At 44.8% G+C, this 25,101-nt stretch overlaps 1 protein-coding gene across 1 annotated transcript in view; it reads left to right on the forward strand.

Moving 5' to 3' along the window:
• The window catches only part of THSD7A (thrombospondin type 1 domain containing 7A), a 414,592-nt gene that overhangs the window by 227,626 nt on the left and 161,865 nt on the right, over positions 1 to 25,101 (forward strand). The window contains exon 4 of the mRNA XM_084858685.1: positions 21,660 to 21,908. Coding sequence (XP_084714811.1) covers positions 21,660 to 21,908 — 249 coding nt within the window. The remainder of the gene's footprint in view (positions 1 to 21,659; positions 21,909 to 25,101) is intronic.

Consider the following 25,101-nt stretch of genomic DNA (forward strand, 5'->3'; position numbering starts at 1 on the left):
ATGCCAGGGAGGGAGGAAGGCACTCCCTCAGTTCAACCACGTGGCTGCCATGTAAAGAAGCCCTTCCTAATCTCGCAAAGAAACCAAAAAGAGGACGCTCCAGAAAGGATGTGGGGTTTTGCAGGGGGTTTGCTTAATGTTGTTGTTGTTCAGTCGTTCAGTCGTGTCCGACTCTTCGTAACCCCATGGACCATAGCACGCCAGGCCTTCCTGTCCTGCGCACTCTCCCGGAGTGTGCTCAGGTTCATATTCATTGCATCGGTGGTGCTATCTAGCCATCTCATCCTCTGCCGTCCCCTTCTCCTTTTGCCTTCAGTCTTTCCCAGCATCAGGGTCTTTTCCAGAGAGTTTTCTCTTCGCATTAGGTGGCCAAAATATTTGAGCTTCAGCTTCAGTATCTGTCCTTCCAATGAGCACTCAGGGTTGATTTCCTTGAGGATGGACTGATTTGACCTCCTTGCAGTCCAGGGGACTCGTAAGAGTCTTCTCCAGCACCACAGTTCGAAAGCATCAATTCTTCGGCGCTCAGCCTTCCTTATAGTCCAGCTCTCACAGCCATACATTACTACTGGGAAAACCATAGCTTTGATTAGATGGACCTTTGTTGGCAAGGTGATGTCTCTGCTTCTTACTATGCTGTCTAGGTTTGCCATAGCTTTCCTCCCAAGGAGCAAGCGTCTTTTAATTTCATGTCTACAGTCACCGTCTGCGGTGATCTTGGAGCCCAAGAAAGTAAAATCTGTCACTGCTTCCATTTCTTCCCCTTCTATATGCCAGGAAGTGATAGGGCCAGATGCCATGATCTTAGTTTTTTAAATGTTGAGTTTCAAACCAGCTTTTGCACTCTCCTCTTTCACCCTCAACAAGAGGCTCTTGAGATCCTCTTCGCTTTCTGCCATTAGGGTGGTATCGTCTGCATATCGGAGGTTGTTGATAATTCTCCCAGCAATCTTAATTCCGACCTGTGATTCATCCAACCCGGCATTTCTCATGATGTACTCTGCATATAAGTTAAATAAGCAGGGTGACAATATTCAGCCTTGTCGTACTCCTTTCCCAATTTTGAACCACTCGGTTGTTCCATGTCTGGTTCTTACTGTTGCTTCTTGACCCTCGTACAGGTTTCTCAGGAGACAGGTAAGGTGGTCTGGTATTCCCATCACTTTCAGAATTTGCCACAGTTTGTTGTGATCCACACAATCAAAGGCTTTAGCGTAGTCAATGAAGCAGAAATAGACGTTTTTCTGGAATTCTCTTGCAGAAATACCCTAAAAATAACCCCAGAAATGAGCATAAACACTCATTTCCAGATAAGGACAGGCCAGCAGAGCTCCCTTCTGCAAGTTCCGCTGACCTGCCCCATTCAGGAAATGAGTTTTTGTATGTTTCAGTTTATTTTTAGATGCCCCATTGCATGAGTGGTAGGTTCCACAACAACACGGGCACAACAGTATACTACCCCAGAGAAGAAGATATTAAGAAGTCCCTCTTCCCTCCTGTTGAACGTCTGCTCCAGAGTGCAGCCTGCATGGCTCTTTTAGGTAAAAATTAAGGACAAATTGGAGAGGAAAACCCCACACACCTTGCGGAGAGTCAGGTGTAATCTGGCCCAACCTGAACAGCAATAGAGTTGTCTCCTTTTACAGCTCAATGGTTTACTCCCATGCATGTATCAACACAAGGTGAATGGGAGTTAAGTGTTGAGGTGTATAAAAGAGAATTTGGGGTGAGGAATTGCTCATCTGGGAGTTTGTTAGTGTTGCTGGCCCTTCAACCCTTGCTCAGTCCAAAGTCTATCTCCTGTTACAAATTATTTGCTGGCCAGGGTTTAGGCTGATGGACAGGCTAACAGAGAGTGCATACAATGGTCATATGGAATGCTGTGTGGATTGTAGAGTCAAAAAACATAAGATGGTTGGCCTTCTGGCAGCATGTTCAACAAAAGTATGTTGGTGTTCCTTCTTTATACAGAAGGAGGAGCTAATCACTTACATAGAAATAGCAATATTTAGAGATATTGTTTTAAAAATGGATATGAATTACCCATTTAAAAGAGGAAATTATTTTGGAAGGTTGTCATCAAAACTCCACATGAGCAAATTCCCTAGATGAATCTGCACATCAGTGCAAGGTAAACAAATGGTTGGCTACAAAATCATAATGTCCCTTATGCTTTTACTGTGGAATGAATACGAAGTTCTCAGTGAGAGCTGAAATATTTTTATTTTTTTATTTATTACATTTCTTAATCGCCTATCTGGCCAGTCACCTGGCCACTCTGGGCGATGTACATCAATACAAATAGTTTTAAAACAATAAAATTAAAACATCATATTTCTAAAAATACCCTAACCCACCCCAAATGCCTTCCTGAACAACCACATTTTTAATACATGGCAGAAGTTCATTAAAGGGGGGGGCATGGCGGAGTTCCCTAGGGAGGGAGTTCCACAGAGTGAGGGACACCACAGGGAAAGCCCTCTCCCTTGTCCTCACCAGCCTAGCTGACCTGGCTGATGGAACAGAGAGAAGGCCATCTGAGGCTGATCTTGTTAAGCAGCCTGTCTGGTGCTGCTGGAGGTGCTCCTTGAGATAGGCTGGGCCGGAACCATATAGGGTTTTAAAGGTCAAAACCAACAGCTTGAATTTGGCCCAGAAAACAACTGGTAACCAGTGCAACTCCTTCAGCACCGGAGTGATGTGATCACGCTGGTGGCTACCTTTAATCAGGCGAGACGCCACATTCTGTACCAGCTGCAGCTTCTGAACTTCCTTCAAGGGTAACCCCACGTAGAGCGCATTACAGTAGTCTAGACTAGAGGAGACCAGGCCATGTAGTACCGATGGGAGCAGATGGTTGAGAAAGTAGGAGCGTAGCCGCCGTATCAGATGGAGTTGATACAATGCTGTCCGGCTCAAAGCTGACACTTGAGCCTCCATGGACAGCTGGGAGTCTAAAATGACCCCAGGCTGTGGACCTGGTCTTTCAAAGGTAGCCGTACCCAATTCAACCCCAGGTCAGCATCCCCCAACCTACTCTTGTCTCCCACCAAAAGTATCTCGGTCTTGTCAGGGTTCAGCTTCAGCTTATTCCTCCCCATCCAGCCACTCACCGTCTCCAGACATTTAGACAGGGATTCTACGGCCAACCCTGGTGAAGATTTGAATGAGAAGTAGAGCTGTGTGTCATCCGCATATTGATGACACTGCACCCCAAACCTCCTGATGATAGCCCCAGCGGCTTCACATACATGTTAAATAGCATCGGGGAGAGGATGGAACCCTGTGGCATCCCACACATGAGCAGCCACGGATCCGACACCTCCTCTTCCAGTGCTACCCTCTGGTACCTGCCAGAGAGGAAGGACCATAATATGGTGTCTCCAGTGCCCAACCCCTCCAGGAGGTCCAGGAGGATACTGTGGTCAACAGTATCAAAAGCTGCTGAGAAGTCGAGGAGAACAAGGAAGGAGCATTCACCCCTATCCAAAGCCCTCCTCATATCATCCACCAAAGCGACCAAGGCCGTTTCTGTCCCATGCCCAGGCCTGAAGTCTGATTGAGATGGATTTAGATAACCAGCTTCTTCCAAGTCTGCCTTCAACTGCATTGCCACCACCCGCTCAATGATCTTGCCCAAAAATGGCTATGGTCCATGGGGTCACGAAGAGTCGGACACGACTGAACGACTGAAGAACAACAACGAAAGTTGTTCAAAACTTGGGGATCCAAGGAGGGCTTTTTAAAAAGCGGTCTTATCACTGCCTCCTTGAGGGCTAATGGCATCATTCCCTCCTCAAGGGAGGTGTTCACCCTGATCCCCTCACCCAATCTCTCTCTGCAGTTCATAATGAGCCAAGATGGGCAAGGATCAAGTAAGCAGCTGGTCGGCTTACAGATGAAAGCACCTTGTCCCCTTCATCAGAAGTAAGAAGCTGGAACCGATCCCACAAAACCGGTTTGCCACAGGCCGCCTCTCGCTCGCTAACTGTATCCACGGTGCATGGAATAACACTCCTGATTTGATCAATTTTATCCGCAAAGTGCCTTGCCAAGGCCTCACAGGAGGCCTTAGAATGCTCTTGCAGTTCTGGAGCAACTGGACCAACCAGGCTCCAGACCACTTGGAACAGTCTCCTGGGACAGCACTCTGCAGACTCGATAGACAGCATAATATTCCTTTTTTGCTGCCTTCATCGCCACGTGATAGGCTGAAGATACAGCTCTAGCCTGTGTCCAATCGTCTTCGGAGCGAGACTTCCGCCACCGGCGCTCTAGCTGTCTCACCTCCTGCTTCAGGGCTTGTAACCGTGGATTGAACCATGGTGCAGTCCGAGCCCTGTTCAGGGGGAGAGGGCGTTTTGGAGCCACCCGATCTAATGCCCCAGTGATTGCGGCGTTCCACCCACCCATCAGGGTCTTGACCAAGTGGCCGTTGGCATGCTCCAGAGACTCCCCAAGCGCATTCAGGAATCCATTTGGATCCATAAGACGCCTGGGGAGGACCATTTTAATGGGTCCTCCACCCCTGCAGAGGGGTTGTAGAAATGAGAAGTCCAACATCACCAGATAGTGATCTGACCATGACAAGGGGGTGGTGGATATAACCCTGACTTCCAGATCATTCCCCGCTTCTCCAGAAACAAACACAAGGTCTAGCACATGACTGGCTACATGGGTGGGCCCAGTTAGAATAGGGTGCAGCTCCCAGGAAGCCATGGTCTCCATGAAGTCCCGAGGTGCCCCCATGAGGACGGCCTCTGAATGTTGGCTGAATAATGTTCACTATACAATAAAGTGTACAAGTTACACTTTCATATATATATAATCCCCCTCCCCCCTGGAAACTCTTGATTTTATACCTGTGTTTGGGAGACAAGAAGTCAGCTAGACCCAGAATTCTTGACAAGGGATGTAAAAAGAAGCACAGAAAAAATTCTCAGTAGAGCATTTTCTGATTTTGTATTCTGATTTTCTTATGGCTTGTTTGGTTATACATTTAATTCACTTTTATGTATAATACAGGGCTTTGCTTTTCCTTAGTAATTTGAGTAAAGCAATTATAAGAATATATATTTTTAATGGGGGTGTGGGAAACCTTGCATTATACAGGATAATTCTGAGTTCCTGTGAGATTAGCAACTCAGTTATCTAGGTAAGATATTTTACATGCCAAGTTTAAGTAGGCATTCATGTTCAAATGAATACCACATGAATCTGATTTGGGGATTTATGCATTATTTTCTATTTCCTGTAATGCTTACCCATCAATCTTAAACTGTTATTTGGAAGTAACCCACAGTATTCAAATGTAATTAAGGGCATTTAGAACTGCAGCCTTACATTTTACTCTATACTCCTTTTTGCGGCATGTTGAAAGATTGCATACTTGCCTCTGTTAGTTCTATCTGCTTGGTATTTCTTTGGATTAATTTAGCTTGGATCTAGTGTCAGTGAGAAGCATTTTAAAGTGGTTATTCAGTCAGTTCTTGAATTGTAAATACGTAACAGCTTTTGCTGTTTGGTTATAACAACCCATTATACTCCAGGGTTTTAAGAGATGCTTAACAACAATGTACAATATGAATGATGGCAGTAAAAATAAATTACTCATGGCCATCTCATTGCGAATGTCACTGAGGAAATGCAAATGGGCCTTCACAAACTTCCCTTGATAAAAGGCACATATAACATCATAGGGCTAAAAGGGACATCCATGTCTTTATGCTGCCACTGCTCTGAATCTCCTACCCACTGAGGACTTAATTAGACTTTACAAGAGGTGCAGAGCTGCTGTTCTTCTTTGTATCTTTCCCCCTCTTTAGAAAAACACAGTGTGTGACATAACATCATTGTGCTGTGCATTGTGTGCTGTGCATTGCCCTGTCCCAACCTCACATCCTTGCGGATGGAGCAAGGCACCACACAATTGACGTCACAGTATGAGTTGTGTCTATCTAGATGTTACGAGGAAGAGTTTGAAGGCACAGAACTGCCACTGCAGTTTTTTTAATTCCCATTAGGGATGTCAGAGAAATCCACAGTGGAATCAAAAGAGTTCGGATTGTTACGAATCTGACCTATGGATTCTGCAGTGGACCAGCTTTTCCCTTGTCGAGCGGATCCCAGGAACTTGTGGAGCATTTTTCTAACCTTTGGGAATTTTCCCCAAATTTCATCATAGAAAAATACATTAAAAAGGGTAAAAAATGTGCATTCCTCCCATAGGCTAAGGTCTGAACATGTGCATTTTGAGGGAATTTGCACATTTGGGGGGAATTTGTGCATTTTTGCACAAATCCGGAAACTAAAAAAAAATCTGATTCCGTTGATGGGCAGACAATGGAATGAAAGGTGTCTGACAATCTGTGAAACACAGATGGAATGGATTTTACACAGTCTGTACATCCCTAATTCCTGTCTTGAGAAATGGGGTTGGGAAAGAATGAGGCCTCCTGGATCCTGCAACTGTACCACACCATGTGGGGAAACATCCTCATGCACTACATAGAGGTAGGGCTCCTAGCCACCCTCTCCGCAGTCTCCCATGAATTTTTCTGAGTCTCTGCCTGTACATCTTAATATTTAGTATTTATATAGTGCCTGAGAATGTTTGCATCACATCACATACATGATTATCCCTATAATCCTTGCAACAATCTCATAAGGTCGGTCAGTATTATCCCCATGTTGTAGATATGCACCAGGAGACGGAGGCTGAGGGAGTGGCTCGCTTAAGTTCATCTAATAAGATTGTGGCAGAGAGGAGATTTGAAATTCAGAATTGCTGGGTCACTGTTCATTGTTTCAGCCTCTGCATTACACCCAAGCCCTCTTGTCCAGCCCCTGCCTACTTCTTCTAATTTAAGATGGCCCTCAGGGGAGGGAGTCGTGACACCATCCAGCATGTGATGTCTGCTGTTGGTTTGAAGGATACATGGGTTGGTGAGTACAACCCTGCCACAGTAGTGCTGGATCTTGTACCAGAATTGCTAGGCTACTTTCCTAAAAGATGAATCTGATAGGTTTGTATTTTTAAAATAAATATCAAATATCAAATCTTCATTGCTTAACCAAAGGCTATCACCAATAATTCAATGAAGCGTGGGGGGACACTGTTCAAAATAAAATTAAGGTACAGTTTTAACAGAGTCCATTACTATGTCCAGTATATATCTGGTATACTAAAAACTAACACATTATGGAGATGAGTAACAACAACAACAATAATAATAATGTAAAGTAAATGAATATCAACAGAGAATATCCTCTGTTGGCTGTACTCAATAAAAAAAATGGCAAAAATAGCTGATAGAAAATGAAATGTTTGTAAGTGCTCAGGTTATATGGGACATGGGGAAAAAAGACAATTATGGGAGAGAAATACTGTCAGCAATAAGGAATAAACTGTCTTGAGTATTTCTTCAGACAGCTGCAAAATGAAATCCCAGAGCCTCTGTATTGTGGAACTCCCTCCCTGGTTCATGTAAAGTTAATGGTCTATAGTTGAACCGTCTGGCATTACTCCTGCATGAGGCACCCTTATTTATTTAATCCAAAATTATTGTGCTCTTATTATGTAGGACTGTGTGTGTGTGTTTTCAATTTAAAGCTGGAAATAGCAACTCAGCATTCAATTGTTTTTATTTCTGACATGTACCCAGAGATTAAATTGGCAGCATTCTCCCTGCTGAATTTAGTTACGTTATTCATTCCAGAACAATGGAAGAGTCAGTATGTAATCAAAAGGGAAATCAAGTAGGGGAAAATAAATGTTAACAGTTCTAGTGCACTGGGAATAAAAACAGGGAGTAATGGAGGAAATGCCAAAAAAGAAAAATAATGACAGGGAACTCAAGCATAAAAAGGCAATGCAGCAGCAATAGGAAAAAACAAAGAGAAGACTTGTTGTAGGTAGGAATGTTGGAGAAATCCACAGCGGATTCAAATGAGTTTGGATTTCAGTAAATCCGACCTGTGGATTCCACAGCAATTGGTTTTTTCTGAGTTGCACAAATTCTGCAGATTTGCAGACCATTTTTTAACTTTTAGGGGGATTCGTGCAAATTCGCACTTGTGCTTATGCACATTAGCACTTACGCGCACTTGCACAAGTGGAATGAAATTCCTGTTCATCCCTAAAAAAATGCAATTCCATGGATGATGGAACAAAAGATGTCTGACAATCCACGAAACACAGACAGAGCGGATTTAACAAAATCTGTACATCCCTAATGGCAGGGGAGCACTATACAAAGTGAAGTCCTGTTTAAGGCCTAGTACTTGGCCTTACCCCAACACCCCAGCTGGAATACCTCTCCATGTGTAAAGAGCCCAGATTGCAGTTCCTCTATTCAGTAGCAGTAAAACCGAGGATACCGGGTTAACATTGGTGTAGGAGCTATAGTGTGGACTCGTTCCACATGGACCTGGGCTTCTCATCATGGGAAGAAGCAGTGTTCCTGCAGCTCCCACATTGCCAGAGTAACGCAAGAACCCAGTCCTAGAGCAACGCTATCATATGAGGTTGCGTACGGTGAACTTGACAAATTTTATTTTTCCTACTAAACATTGTCTCTAAAGACAAAACTGTGCGTGATTAATATATTTGGTGCAGAGATTGGTCTGATGCTGGCTAAAACCCAGGTTTTTTGAAGCAAGCTGCTAAAGCCTAACATGTTTCAGTTGTATTTTAAAACCCCTCCTTGTCAGAACAAAAGGGATGCCTGATTGAATGACAGCTACCTTCAAAAAGAGTTGGGCAACTGTGGCCATCACTAAAGACATCAAGGTTCAGCACCTTAATCTGATAAACTCTTTCTTAGCATCTTTTGAGGTCATTTCTTCTCCAGTTTCTTCTACTTGTTGGTGATGCCCCCTTTTTTCTTCCACCTTATATAGGATGTCTATACCTCACACAGTGTAGTTTCTAATACTGTTTGTCCATCAAAAAGCACCCCACATACTGGGAAATTATATTACGACAGACTTTCCTTTTCTGGCATGCTGCCAATAGTTGGTGCCTTTAATCCTTCTGCGTGTATACCTATGTTTTCCAACATGCAGACATGTGTATCGATCAACTCTGGATTAAATAGTTTAGATTTGCAGAACATGTTTTCCCATTAAACATGTCAACACCTTCATTAAATATTTTGTGGAAAAGCATAGTTCGATTAATGTGGACCTTTTGAACTAACTAAGCATTGTAGGTTTTGGGAGTCATTTCATTTTAGAGGGTCATACTTTGGCTATCCGTCTACAATATAAACTATACTATATACCTACTTTTGGGCCACTCTCTATTATATATTTGCAGCATTTTACCTTAAAGTGTAATTAGACACTCGCCACGGACAGTGATTGCTCCCTGGTCCATTGTCATCATCCACAATCATCCCATGGTTTTCAGATTTAAAATAAAAAGCTGTATCCGCCATTAAAAGCAGGCTGGAAACTCATATATATGCATTTTACCTCTTGGTAAGGAATCTAGAGCCAATTTAGGAAGTTAGCACTTAGCAGTGAGCACTACATGAAGTACCACTATGCCTCATACTATGCATTCCTGTGTATACCATCTCCTTTCCTCTACCAAGCACTGATGTATAGGTAGTTCTTTGAATTCACTGTTAGCGTCATGCATAATTTGAAGGAAAAGGGTGCAGTGATATTTACCAATGGAGCTGAACCAAAAGTTTGTTTGATAACATTTTAGACCTGGGGGAGGCAAAAATGTTCACAAAATCATGCTCTGCCACTCACTTTTCTTTCTTCCTTTACTACATTTCTATACCGCCCAATAGCTGAAGCTCTGTGGGTGGTTCACAACAGTTAAAACCACAAAATAAATAATATATAAAAGTCTAAAACTATAGTAGAAAAGTACAAACCAAAATAAAACCTAGCAGCAATGCAGAGATTTAAAATACAACAACAGATTTTAAAACGACGGAGCTGAAAAACTAAAATGCCTGGGAAAATTAAAAGGTCTTTGCCTGGCGCCGGAAAAAGCGCAATGTAGGTGCCAAGTGAGCCTCTCTGGGAAGCTCATTCCACAACCGAGGTGCCAGAGCAGAAAAAGACCTCTTCTTGGTAGCCACCTGCCTCACTTCCTTTGGCAGAGGCTCCTGTAGAAGGACCACTGAAGATCTTAGGGTCTGGGCAGGTACAGTTCCTCAGATAACCTGGCCCCAAGCCATTTAGGACTTTGAACGTTAATGCTAGCACTTTGAACTGGCAGCCAGTGCAGATGGAAAAGTACTGGCCGAATATGATCACGTTGGCTATTCCCCATTAACAGCTTCACTGCCCTGTTTTGGACCAGCTCAAGTTTTCGAACTGTTCTCAAAGGCTTCCCCATGTATAATGCCTTGTAGTAATCCAGCTTTGGAGCTGCTGCCCACATTTTGGAATATTCTGGGTAGGAAATATTGAGGAAATGGTGCCAGACAGCAGTGGGGATTGTAAACATTGATGATGGTAAGTGAGACAAATTTCCTCCCCCCCCCAATATCCCCCAACTTTGGAGCCAGCGAACAGGATGGTGAAATGGGAGGCAGAGCGGGGTGGGGGGGGACATTTTGGCTCCGCAGTACTACTAGATTGTGCAGTTCACCAGTTAACATTAGCCTTGGAATCTAGGAATAACCCTAACTTCATAGGGTTGCCAGCTTTTGATATCTGAATAATAGTCCCATGGGCAGGGGCAGAGGGAACGGGCAACCAGAATCTAACAGGTCAGGGTAGAGTCTGAATGAAACTGTCGAGTGAGGGACAGAATAATTTGGCAGGTCAGGGTGGTACCAGGGTGGAACCCAGCATGTCATAGGCAGAGCCTGACAGAACTTGTCAGGTCATAGCAATGCCATGCAAAAACTGGCAGTTCATGGGTGGAGTCTGGCATGATCTAGCATTTACTGACTGTGAGAGCCCAATACTGGTTAACTTACAGATCAGTCTAAGTCCTATGCTCAGAGGTCCCTGACATCTTCACTTAGGAGCACAAGGTAGCAAGTGATGGAAAGACCTTTGCTGGAGACCCCAGAGAACCACTGCCAGTCAGAGGAGACAATACTGGGCTATATGAATAAATAGACTGACCTGGTATAACGCAGCTTCCTATGTTCAACACAGTTTTACTGGTCAGACCAGTAAAATATTTACTGGTTTTCAATTCTAATGTTTTAGTTCTTCTGAACTTCTACTTTGTTGCCAGTCTGTGAAGTCCAAGTCAGAGTGTATTTAAATCACGTGTCACAATTATTTTTATGTCTACTTTGGGGTCCATTACAATCATCTGTGGAGGAGAAGCTTGATAGTGTGTCGGTGACAAAGTTTGTGAACATACGAGTGTATGATAACCAGGAAGTAAAATATCCAATGTTGAAATGATACTTCGTGAACAAACTTATAATATTGCAGTTGGCTATTTTCTTTTGTACTAAGATTGTTGTTGTTGTTCAGTCGTTCAGTCGTGTCCGACTCTTCGTGAACCCATGGACCATAGCACGCCAGGCCTTCCTGTCCTCCGCTCTCTCCCGGAGTGTGCTCAAGTTCATATTCATTGCATCGGTGATAATATCTAGCCATCTCATCCTCTGCCATCCCCTTCTCCTTTTGCCTTCAGTCTTTCCCAGCATCAGGGTCTTTTCCAGAGAGTTTTCTCTTTGCATTAGGTGGCCAAAATATTTGAGCTTCAGCTTCAGTATCTGTCCTTCCAATGAGCACTCGGGGTTGATTTCCTTGAGGATGGACTGATTTGACCTCCTTGCAGTCCAGGGGACTCGTAAGAGTCTTCTCCAGCACCACAGTTCGAAAGCATCAATTCTTCGTTGCTCAGCCTTCCTTATAGTCCAGCTCTCACAGCCATACATTACTACTGGGAAAACCTTAGCTTTGATTAGACGGACATTTGTCGGCAAGGTGATGTCTCTGCTTCTTACTATGCTGTCTAGGTTTGCCATAGCTTTCCTCCCAAGGAGCAAGCCTCTTTTAATTTCATGGCTACAGTCACCATCTGCGGTGATCTTGGAGCCCAGGAAAGTAAAATCTGTCACTGCTTCCATTTCTTCCCCTTCTATATGCCAGGAAGTGATGGGGCCAGATGCCATGATCTTAGTTTTGTTAATGTTGAGTTTCAAACCAGCTTTTGCACTCTCCTCTTTCACCCTCAACAAGAGGCTCTTTAGATCCTCTTTGCTTTCTGCCATTAGGGTGGTATCGTCTGCATATCGGAGGTTGTTGATAATTCTCCCAGCAATCTTAATTCCGACCTGTGATTCATCCAACCCGGCGTTTCTTATGATGTACTCTGCATATAAGTTAAATAAGCAGGGTGACAATATACAGCCTTGTCGTACTCCTTTCCCAATTTTGAACCAATCGGTTGTTCCATGTCTGGTTCTTACTGTTGCTTCTTGACCCTCGTACAGGTTTCTCAGGAGACAGGTAAGGTGGTCTGGTATTCCCATCACTTTCAGAATTTGCCACAGTTTGTTGTGATCCACACAATCAAAGGCTTTAGCGTAGTCAATGAAGCAGAAATAGACGTTTTTCTGGAATTCTCTTGCTTTCTCCATGATGCAGCGAAAGTTGGCGATTTGATCTCTAGTTCCTCTGCCTCTTCGAAACCCAGCTTGTACTTCCGGTAGTTCTCGGTTCGCATATTGCTGAAACCTAGCTTGTAGGATTTTGAGCATCACCTTGCTGGCATGTGAAATGAGCGCAATTGTGCGGTAGTTTGAACACTCTTTGGCGTTGCCCTTCTTTGGAATTGGAATGTAAACTGACCTTTTCCAGTCTTGCGGCCATTGCTGAGTGTTCCAAATTTGTTGGCATATTGAATGCAGCACTTTAACAGCATCATCTTTTAGGATTTTAAATAGCTCAGCTGGAATACTGTCATCTCTGCTAGCTTTGTTGTTACTAATGCTTCCTAAGGCCCACTTGACTTCACTCTCGAGGATGTCCGGCTCAAGTTCAGTGACCGTACTCTCCTGGCTATCAGGGACATTCAGATCTTTCCTGTATAGTTCTTCTGTGTATTCTTTCCACCTCTTCTTAATCTCATCTGTTTCTGTTAGGTCCCTGCCTTCTTTGTCCTTTATCATGCCCATCTTTGCACAAAACGTTCCCTTGAGATCTCCAATTTTCTTGAAGAGATCTCTAGTCTTTCCCATTCTGTTGTTTTCCTCGATTTCTTTGGATTGTTCATTTAAGAAGGCCTTCTTGTCTCTCCTTGCTATTCTCTGGAACTCTGCATTCAGTTGGATATATCTCCCCCTTTCTCCCTTGCTTTTTGCTTCCCTTCTTTCCTCAGCGACTTGTAAAGCCTCATCAGACAGCCACTTGGCTTTCTTGCACTTCTTTTTCTTTGGGATGGATTCCGTTGCTGCCTCCTGAACAATGTTACGGACCTCTGTCCATAGTTCCTCAGGCACTCTGTCTATCAGGTCTAATCCCTTAAATCTATTCCTTACCTCCACTGTATATTCATAAGGGATATGATTGAGGTCATACCTGAATGGTTTAGTGGTTTTCCCTATGTTCTTCCATTTAAGCCGAAATTTTGCAACAAGAAGCTCATGATCTGAGCCACAGTCAGCTCCAGGTCTTGTTTTTACTGACTGTATAGAGTTTCTCCATCTTTGGCTGCAAAGGACATAATCAATCTGATTTCGATATTGACCATCTGGTGATGTCCATGTGTAGAGTCGCGTCTTGTGCTGTTGGAAAAGAGTGTTTGCTATGATCAGCGTATTCTCTTGGCAAAACTCTATTAGCTTTTGTCCTTCTTCATTTTGTACACCAAGGCCATGCCTGCCTGTTATCCCGGTGATTTCTTGACTTCCTACTTTAGCATTCCAATCCCCTATGATGAAGAGGACATCTTTTTTTGGTGTTAGTTCTAGAAGGTGTTGTAGGTCTTCATAGAACCGATCCACCTCAGCTTCTTTGGCATCAGTGGTTGGGGCATAGACTTGAATTACTGTGATGTTGAATGGTTTGCCTTGGATTCGTACTGAGATCATTCTATCGTTTTTAAGATTGTACCCCAGTACTGCTTTTCCCACCCTTTTGTTGACTATGAGTGCTACTCCATTTCTTCTAAGGGATTCTTGCCCACAGTAGTAGATATGATGGTCACCTGAATTAAATTCACCCATGCCTGTCCATTTTAGTTGGCTGATTCCCAAGATGTCAATGTTCAATCTTGCCATCTCATGTTTGACCACCTCCAGCTTACCTTGATTCATTGATCTGACATTCCAGGTTCCTAAACAATATTGTTCTTTACAGCATCAGATTTTCTTTTCACCACCAGACACATCCACAGCTGAGTGTCCTTTCGGGTTTGGCCCAGCCGCTTCACTCTTTCTGGCGCTACTTGGAAATACCCTCTGCTCTTCCCCAGTAGTATATTGGACACCTTCCGACCTGAGGGGCTCATCTTCCGGCGTCATCTCTTTTAGCCTTGTGATACGTTCCATGGGGTTTTCTTGGCAAGAATCCTGGAGTGGGTTGCCATTTCCTTCTCCAGTGGACCACATTTTGTCAGAACTCTCTGCCATGACCTGTCCGTCTTGGGTGGCCCTGCATGGCATAGCTTATGGCTTCACTGAGTTACGCAAGCCCCTTCGCCACAACAAGGCAGTGATCCATGAAGGGGTGTACTAAGATAGGTTCAAAATTATTTACACCAGAGCCTACTGATTACTATTGGTATTCATAAAAATGCTGTCTCAGTTATTTTTTTCTATTGACCTGAGCTTGCATACTGAACTTACCTAATTTGCTCTTAACATTATTGGAAAAGTGTAAAGAAAATATTGTTTCAGAATTATTATTCCTTGGTGGACAGAGGAAATCGTACAGCAATGCTTTTGTGTTCTGTTAAGTCTTGATTGCTCCTCAAAGGCACTTCTGGTCAAACCAAGCAATGTGGTATTGTGACTACAGTGCTAGATCCAGTTCAGATTCCCTCTCAATCACAAATTTTTTTAGATGACTTTGGACCAGTCACTCTCTCTTGGCTCAACCCATTTTACATGGTAAAATGGGGAAAACACACCCAGAGTTCATTGGAGGAAGAGATGGATAACTAAATAAAATTTATCTTTTATAAATAAAAGTTTCAACATGTAGTTATCTAAATGTAATAAATAACTAAATAAAAAGGCACCTTAGAAAATTAGATCCTGAATAAAGCATAGCAGTCATCCTATACCTGAAAGGTGATCTACACTTTCAGAAACAAAGGTGGTCTAGTGCAGGGGTGGGCAGAAGGTAGATCTACAGATGTTTTGGACTTCAACTCCTAGAAGTCTCTACCAGCATGACCAATGGTTAGGAATGCTGGGAGTTGAACCCCAAAACATCTGGAGATCTACTTTCTGCCCACCCCTGGTCTAGCATTCCACAGTGACAGGAGCAGACACAAGCTAATGATATGTAGTCATTAGCTTTGTAATCTCCCAGGAGCCCAAACCATGACATACCTCCCACCTTGGCCCCCAAATTTTATGATCCCAGCTATATAGCCTAGTAGGGATGGAACCAGTGTGGAACAGTAACTCTGTGTAACAACACAGGTTCATGATATACAAGGCACCAGGTTCAATTCCTGGCCATGGAGAAGTGACGGGTTCACCTATCTGAAACAGCATACTATTGTAGGCAGTCAGTGAGTAGTGAAATAACTAATGTGCTCACTCAGATAGCTGCTTGCTTTAACTGGGCCCCAGGATGCCTTTCATTTTGCCCAGCCATGTTTCTCTCTGTTCCTTCATCTGACTGCCAGTATCTGCTGTTAATTTTGCAATGAGACCTTGTTATCCACCTCTTCTCCTTTTAACTTCCTCACTAGTCATCGCTGCTGCTGCTGGAGGCCTTTCTGGTAGCCTGCAGGGCACACAAGGGTGGGACTTTTCTTGCCCCTGTGCATGTTGAAAGGCTGGCCACTTGCCTGTGGAGAGGCAAGAGAAACATAAGGATAGTGATGTGTAACAAGTCACAGCTGTAACAGATAGTCCCTATGAGGAGGGGCTGTTTAGGAGTTGTTGAATAAAGTTAATTGAAGTTCTGCAAGTGTCAGGTCAGCTCCCCATTCTCCCATTTGGTGTATACTCATTTAATATTCCCTCTGATGTCTGCTAGGAAGAACATCTTGCTGTCAGAACAATATTGACCCACCCATTGGGGAAGGTGGCAAACAACTCTAATCTTGATCCACTGCATGCCTCCTGGCTCTTATTCCACAAGAAACAATATGTCAGAGATGGTTGTTTGGGGAGCAGTACCCCTAGGTAGGGTAGAGTTCTTGACGTTCATCAGCAATGGTGATTGTGCTCCCATAGCTCTTCCTGGTACTCTCACCTCACTCCTATGGGAATATACCAATGGTGGCTGTTTTGCTATCATAACATTACCCTGGCTGGGGAAGAAGGACCAATCTTGGGAGAGGAGAGGAGAGGATACCAATTAAGCCAGCCAATCCTCCACAGCATGCCTCTGCCCCTTTCCCTTCCAGACCATAATAGATATTGTAGAGTAGCACTACCTGATATCATTCAATTCCTGGTGGTGGTTCCAGCCAGAGGGGGGTCCTGCCCAGACAGGGGTTCCAGCAGGAGTCCCAATTTAAGGCAGGAGTTCAGGTTCAAGGCAAAGTAAGGCAAGGGTTTAGGTCAAGGTATGTCAGGGCTGGGCCATGGGCAGCTGTATGAGGTGAGCCAGAGCTGTAAACCATGAGCTGTGTGACAAGCTGGTAATCAGGACCAGAGGCAGGATCAAGGAGCAAACTTAGAAGTCAGGACCAAAGAATAACCAAGGATACAAGACCATACCAGATCTCAGGAAGGGCTTGTTGCTTGAGCAAAGCTCAGGAAGCCCTTCATTGTCCTTGCTGCCCAGAAGAATCCACCAGCCATCGCTGGTGAGCAAAGTCAATCCAGAGAAGACTGCCACCTGAAGTCTGGTTATTCACAACATGGGGCAGCCACATACAGATTGATTTATTATCCACTGTATTTATTTACCATAATCCAGGAGCTCCTGATGGGTTAGTGCCCTGGACAGCTCCAGATAGAGCTTAGACAGGAGACTCACATGTAGACTTAAATATTGCTTCAGCAGCAGGCTGCCCTTCAAGAATGAGACTTAAATAGGGCTGCATCTCAGTCTGGGTGGCTGCCTCCACTGGGAGAAGCCTCTTGTAGTTCAAAGGCTTTAGTTGTTCTGGCAGCTCTTAACTCTGGCGGCATTGGGGAGACGATGACTCCACTGAGGTTTCCAGGCTGGAGGCTTTGGGACTCCGAGGATGGCAGCAGGACTGCCTCAGGCCAAGGAGATGGCAGCAATGTGGGCTCCTCATGCACTGGGACTGTGGGGGAAGTAGGATCTGAGGGCAGTGCTGAGGGGAATTCCCTCCCCCAATCCCTCACCTCCTCAGAATCCATGGCCTCATTCCTTGAAGATGGGGAATCTGAACCCAGGGTCATGACAAATATTATAAATATTGTGACAGTGTAACAACAATATGCCTATATAGCGTCACTGTGTCTTTGTGACTTGGAGTTGCCCTTGTGTGGGGGATTTAGTTGCAATACCACAAGAGTGGATAAGAAGTAGATCAGGGTCTGCCGGTAGATCGGTAGGTGATTTGCGGTAGATTGCAAAGGATTTCTGAGCCCACAATGTTTAACAATAGCAACAACAAAATGCACCCCTCCCAGTATTATACTGCTGAAATGAAGAAAGCTTGAGGTAATCAGGAGTGGATTTTTGTTTGGAAGGAGTAAGAGTCCATTTAGTTCTGGTATTCCCCCCCAAATTCCTAGATTCAGGATTTTTAAATTCTAAGTGTGTGTCTTTTTGCACCAAGCTCTGGTGGGTGGCTCTTGGTGTTCTATGAAAAAGCAAAATAGATTCTGCACTCCTGAGGTCTACTTACACCTGTAATACCATCCTCATCCTGGATTGCATAACCCAAGGATAGGATTGCAGCATTAGTCTTGTTTAAAGAACTGTATAACATCACACGTTCCATGGGGTTTTCTTGGCAAGAATACTGGAGTGGGTTGCCATTTCCGGATGCAATGAATATGAACTTGAGCACGCTTCGGGAGAGAGCGCAGGACAGGAAGGCCTGGCGTGCTATGGTCCATGGGGTCACGAAGAGTCGGACACGACTGAACGACTGAACAACAACAACACAACAACAATAACATCACACATTTCTTTAGGAAGCTCCATTAGGTTCTGCTTTGATTGCAATCTGATTCTATGGTTTGAGTCTTGAAAATCTTGCCTTCTCCTGCTGCTCCTTGAATGGAAATAAATTGTTTGTAATGGCCAGTTGCAGTTAGCTCCAACAGTCCGTGTGATCTGCTTTAAATCAAAGTAAATGATGGAACAAGACACAACAGTTAATATATCCCTGGCCTTTATTGCTACAAGTTGGGATACTTTACAAAAATAAAAGATTAAGGGCGCAATCAGAGGCTGATGGGTATTCCATGCAGAGCAGGAGGAGCATGGAGGCAATCTTTATTTAAGTTTATTTTTAGACTGCCCAACAACAAAAAGTTATCTGAGCAGATAGCAATTAAGATTGTAGCCTTAATTTTTTTAAAAAATTGGTAGCAAGTGATCCAAGACATCTGGGGGCACCAGAAGGCTGTTCTATAAATATCTGTTGTTTGGCTCACATTTAGCTAGCTTTATGTATGAGATTACAGGCTTATCAGGAGTGATTTCTTCAGCCCTAACTGCATGAGGTAACCTGAACAATGGGATATGTTTGTGTGAAAAAGACAGAATCATGTGGTGCTGTTCGGTTGGTGGAGATGGTGCTGAGCCTATTATGTATTTCTATTACTACCACCTCCATCTTGGTTTCTGCAGGTGCAATAGCTTTATTTTTTTGTCTCATGCGAAGTGGATGGAGTTTGATAGCTAACGTTTTGTGTGGTTCTAGTGACAGGTGCAACAATGAAGTATAATAGTGCATGGAATGGAGAGGCAATGGGAGAGATAGCACAGGAAGTTATATGGAGCTGGGGTGGTGGAACAGGCCATGCCCTTTTTGCTTTTAGCAGGGGTGGGCAACTTGCAGCCCTCAATCTAATTTCATGCAGCCCTCAGCTAATTTCAAAAGCCCTCTACATGCACTCAGTTAAGACCTCTGGCAAGAGCAATCTGACTCTTCCCTGACAGGCTGCTGCATAGGGACGGAGGGAGGGAGAAAAGGGGGTGGCAGAAAAAATTATTTATTATGTACTTATTTAAAATATTGATTGGCCGCCTTTCAGGGCAGAAGCCCTCCCAAGGTGGTGTACAACAATAAAACACATACCATCGGTATGATATGGAGAATGATAAAAACACAATAAAAACAGTAAGGACACGATTAAAAACAACAATAAGAGCAGCAACAAAAACAGCAACAGCAGCAATCATATCACGGGAAGGCCAGAGTAAAATAATAAGAAAAAGGGGGTGAGCCACCCACTTTGGGCTCTCGCCCGATTCACTGCTGGTTTCAGCTCCAGCCACTGCTGACATGCGACTCCCAGCCGTTACCCATGAGGGAATGCAGCCCGTGACAGTAAAAAGGTTGCCCACCCCTGGCTTACAGCTTCCAAAGTGGGCAGGGATACTGCAGTGTTGTGGACAGCCCAAACGGCTGACAGAGAACACCGACCCAGCCCATTTATTGGGTAATGCAGGGAAGAAGAGGAGCTTAACATAGCCACAGAGGTGGGGCTGCAGCTCAGAGGCAGAGCCCCTGCTTTGCATGCAGAAGGCCCCAGGTTCAACCCCTGGCATCTCCAGGTAGTAGGAAAGAATCCGGCCTGAAACCCTGGAGAGCTGCTGCTGTTCAGAGTTGACAATACTGAGCTAGCTGGACCAAATATAAGCCAGCTTCCTAAGTTCCCACTTCTGCTGCCTATAGCTAACAGTCTGGTGTGTGTGTGTGTGTGTGGGGGGGGGGGGCTAGAAGCAGTCCTTGTTGTGGGCTGGCCTCTGTGCCCAAACCCCAAGTTCCATGAAGGAGCCCCCAGCGAGGGTTTGCAGGAAGCCCACTCTCCACTCTCCCCTGAATTATAGTCTCTGCCCAGCACCCAAGACACAACTGTGACACTGAGAAAGGAACAACGACCATTATCTGACCAGCTGATCCATGTATAGGTAAGAAGGATCATTTTAAATAAGAGGAAAGCAAAAACAAAATGAGAGGAAAGCAAAAACCTAGGCTTTGCTATTTGCCAGTCAGGAGGCTTTGCAGAATTCCTTTCCAGCTCCATCAATTGGAAGCCAGCCAAAGTCCTCAGGAAAGAAAGTGCTAAGCAAAAAATAAATGCTAGAGCTTGCCTGGACTGGGGCTCCTTTTAAACTCCAGACATGGACTGCACTGGAATGATCTCCACTGCAATCCGCACTCATAATCCTAACTCCAGACAATCAGTGGTAGGACAGGGGATGAGGTCAGAGTCACTATAGGCCATTCAACATACTACTACTATTTTATGTATCTGTTTATAAGGTGTGTTATGAAGAATCAGTATGACAGTCCCTGTTCCAACAGTCTAAAATAGACACAGGGAAGCAATAGGGGGAACTGGAGTTGGGGCAGTAAGCATTATCACCCATTCTCTCTCTCTCTCTCTCTCTCTCTCTCTCTCTCCCCCCCTCCCTCCTCCCCCATCCCCCCAGCCACTGGGGATGAATAGGAGCCTCCTTTAGAAGGTGATATCTTATGCTTATTCAGACATTCACTTTTGGAAATGGATGGGCTGAAGATTCTTCAACTCTGCTAGTTGAGAGATTAAGGAGGGATGAAATTGCTTGGCCATGTAACATGTATTTTATACCATGAGCAAATTAATTAACTGGATTTTTAAATCAGATTATTAATCAGTGCTGGCCTACATGAAAGAGCAGTGCAATGGAACTGTAAACTGTTTATATCTATTAGGCAATGAATTGCCCCCAAATATAGTTAAAAACATGTTACTGTATACACACACACAAAGATACACAGACACACATTCTCTCCCCCCTCTCCCTCTCCCTCTCCCTCTCTCTCTCTCTCTCTCCCTCCCTCCCTCTCTCCCCGCTTCCTCCCTCCCTCTCTCTAATTTAGGTAAAATTTATATGCTGGAGCTTTCAACCTGGTTTACAAAAAGAAGATAATACTCAAATGAAATATAACTGACACAGCATGTTTGTTATATATTGGCATACCATAGATATTCAAATATTTTAATTGATATAAATGTTTCAATTTTATGATTTATCACTTGGCAATTTTAATGTTACCACTGAGTACATTCAGTCTTCCTTCACTGCTGTCATTTAACTGAGAGGATACTTAATATAAACTTTCCTACTGGAGCAAAACTACATCATCAAAAGGATTAGCAAGTGAGTAGCTTCTTACTCTAGATAGATGAACAGAGTCTTCTCATCTAATTTTATCCAATTTAGATTACAAGATGAAGTATGGGGATATCTGTTTCATAAAGCAAACCACACTTCCCAGAAGATATAGGTATTTTACTAAGCATGCACATTTTATGGTGCAGTGGATATAAAATAATCTTCGGAATTCATAAGCAAATGCATTCTCTGAGTATTTTAATGCTCTTTTTCAGCTTTTGTCAACAAGAGAAGTTGCCAATTACGTTCCAGTCTTGTGTAATCGCTAAAGCATGCCAGGTGTCAGAATGGTCTGAATGGAGTCCATGTTCCAAAACATGTTTTGATATGACATCCCCTAAAGGTAATCGTACAAGAACACGGACCATTAAGCAGTTTCCTGTTGGCAGTGAAAACGAGTGTCCAGAGCTAGAAGAAACAGAGCAGTGTGTGTCTCAAGGAGATGGGGTGACTCCATGTGTTACGTAAGTATGAACACATCCCTAGGTCTTTGGCATTACATGGGCCCAGGGCTCGTGTTATTCTGGCAGCATGGGAGCTGCTGCATTGCCCCTCCTTCCTGTGCTATCAGGGTGATGTGAGAAGCCCAGGGCTACCTTTAAAATAAACAGAGAATGGGAGGAACCCATTATTACTGCAGGGAGAACAGTGGCATGGGGTGGAGCCATGGCACAAGCCCCTTCGACATAGCCCTTGGCTTCTCACATTACCCCACTGTACAGGAAAGGAGTGCTGCTGGTGCAGCTTCTGTGCCAGCAAAATAACATATGCCAGGCCTTAGTTCAAGCTGTATTTGTAAGGATGTAGCTTCCCATTTTCTACTGGGGTGTGTTTAAGAGTTTAATACAGAATAAAGGCCACATATCTATGTCAGACAAGATAATTTATTTAGGGTAAAACAAAGTACATTTATAGGGTAGATGGCTGGATAGAATAGCAGTTATCTGAAGCAGCCGCCCCATTCACTGATGGGTGGGGCTTCCAGGAATTTTCAGGGCGGAGCAAAATGATGAGGTTTCTTTTGTGGACTAAGGAAGGAGGCACTTAGGGATGCTTGCTGCGGTTCTTTCTTTACTTCAAAAACTGCTGCTTGTGGTGAAGGCAGCAGTTGGAGAAGATCTGCTGCCACCACTTCACCCCCGTGACAGACAGAAGTGGGGAACCTCCCCAACTGGCTCACGGGGCCTCCACTGAGCCCCTCTCCAAAGAGACTCCACATGCCTCTCACCTTTCCCCACTAGGTAAGGCAAGGGGCACACGGAGCCCGCTTCCTTGGGAGCCACCACTTCAAGGCATTCAAGGCGCCTTGGATGCAGTGCCAGCACTTTTTTATTAGCAGGGATGCTGATGTCATCTGCCACCCCCCCCCCCCCGACTTCACTCTGAGCTTACCTGCAATCCTCACAGTATCTGGGGGGAAATTAATTTTCCCAGCAACAACATATTGTTCCCTATTGTAATGCAAAGTATTCTGGGGAGACTCGGTCTTTAATGGGCAATTAAGTCCCATTAGCTTTACAAAAGACCTGCTCCTGGTGAGGTGAAAACTTCTAGAATTGATTTGTTGATATGGATCAACACAGGCGTCTAAATTTTTGGCCTCTCCTTGGGGTGTTTCTATGGTGGCCATAATGATGAGTGCTTGCACTTCAGAATTTACCACTACACCATTGGTGTGTGTCTGAGTGTGTGTCTGTGTGTGAATGGGGTGTGTATGGGTGTATATGAATAAATGCTATGTGCATGTGTCTGCAAGAGAAAGAGAGTTGGGTGGCCTTGCCCACTTTGGGTTCTGGCTTCACCTGCTGCTAGCATGCAGCCTCCGGGGGGTCCCCTGGGTGGCAGTTGGTGTCAGGGTGGACACTAAGCCCATAGAATCCCAGAGTAGTTCTGATTCTGAGGAAGAGCAGCCGCTCCTGGGAGAGGAGCGCGCTCATCCTTCCCAGGGCCAACAGCTGGCAGGGATTCCTCCCACCAGCATTCCTAGCATAGATAGCAGTCCCGGGAGTGAGAGATCGCGGGAAGCAGATTTGCTGGATGCGCGACGCCGACGCAGGGAGTGGTGCCAAATGGAGGGCGCAGAAAGGCAGCATAGTGCCCGGTTGGCGCGCAAGCAACGGTTGCGCCCAGAGGATCCAAGGGAAAAGGGGAGGGACTCTCCCTAGCCCATAAGTTCAGGGTCTGCCAATGATTCTCCTTCAAACAGGGACCAACTGTTCTAACTTAGGGCATAGGTACTGTGCTGATCATATCTAGTTGCTAACAGTAGAGTTGTTAAGTTGTAAAAGAGGAATAAAGCTTTGAAAAGAATCCCTTTTTCTGTGTCTGGACTTGGCTACTGGATTAGACTGAGAGAGGCCTCCAAGGAGCCTTTGACAGTTGGGCCCTTGAGCTGGAAAAGGTGCCCCACCTAGGGAAATCTACTCCACTAGGTAAATGCTATAAAGCCAAGTGGCCTCCCAAGAAGTAGCCATCCCACCCTTTTTTCAAAACAGTCAATTGCTTTTCTAAAGAAAGAAATACCCATTTGTGCCTGCCACTTAACAAGCCTTCTGTGTAACACTTGGAAAGAAAGTAGTATCACATAGGGATGTCAGAGAATTTCACCACGAATCTCGGGAAGGCCGAATGCCAGCGCATTTGGCCCCCCGAAATTGGTGGCGAAATGGTCTGCTCCCCCGCCCCCCCCCCCCCGCTGGGACAGGACTTACCTTGGGCGAATCTTCCTGGCGGCGGCAGCTCCGGCGGCGGTTCGGCGGTGGTTCGGTGGCAGTGGCTGCGGCAGCCGGTCTTCCGACCGGCTGCCGCCACCGCCATTTCCAGTAAACAAACAAACAAACAAACAAACGTGATAGGCTACGTAAAGATTTACGTAGCCTATCACGGCTAGATTTTTAAAAAATACCGTGATAGGCTATGTAAATGTTTACGTAGCCTATCACGGCTGAGTAAAACAACAACAACAACGCATGTACGCAAATGGCGGCGCCCATGGGCACCGCCATTTGCGTACGTGCGTTGTTGTTGTTGTTGTTTTACTCAGCCGTGATAGGCTACGTAAACATTTACGTAGCCTATCACGGCTGACTGCAGGGACGCAAACGGCGGCGGCTATGACCGCCGCCATTTGCAGACCCGGCTGGCCAGGATTTGGGGGGGGAGGGACGGAGCGCCTCCCCCCCCGGCCTGAATTTCAGGGGGAGGGACGGAGCGCCTCCCCCCCACCTCGAATCAAATTTCGTGAAAAGGTAAGTGACTTTCGTACATCCCTAGTATCACATTATCATCTTCATCATTTATCAGGGCTCCAGTTCTTCCTTCGAGTGCGTATGAATGGCCCTCGAGTGAACTGGCTTTCAAATGCAATTTGAGGTCATAGTGTGTGTGCAGTTGTGGGGCAGGAAGAGTTTTGTAAACTACAGTTAAGTTTTAGATTTAAATCTTTAGAAGAAATACCATGGAGTCATTGTTAGGGAGGCAACTAAAAATATAACGGCTTATACGCTGGATGAAGCCAGTGGTCCAAAGCACTCAACATCCTGTCTCAAACACTGAACAACATGGAAGTTGACAGGCAGGATGGGAACATGATAGCCATCTGATGACATCACAGCAGCTCAGCCAATTGCAGAGAGGGTCACAAGTGAGAGGCACCAG

The sequence above is a fragment of the Heloderma suspectum genome, chromosome 5, assembly GCF_057233095.1.
Source record: "Heloderma suspectum isolate Gila_16-S chromosome 5, 16-S_ref, whole genome shotgun sequence".
In the NCBI taxonomy this organism is placed as follows: Eukaryota; Metazoa; Chordata; class Lepidosauria; order Squamata; family Helodermatidae; genus Heloderma; species Heloderma suspectum.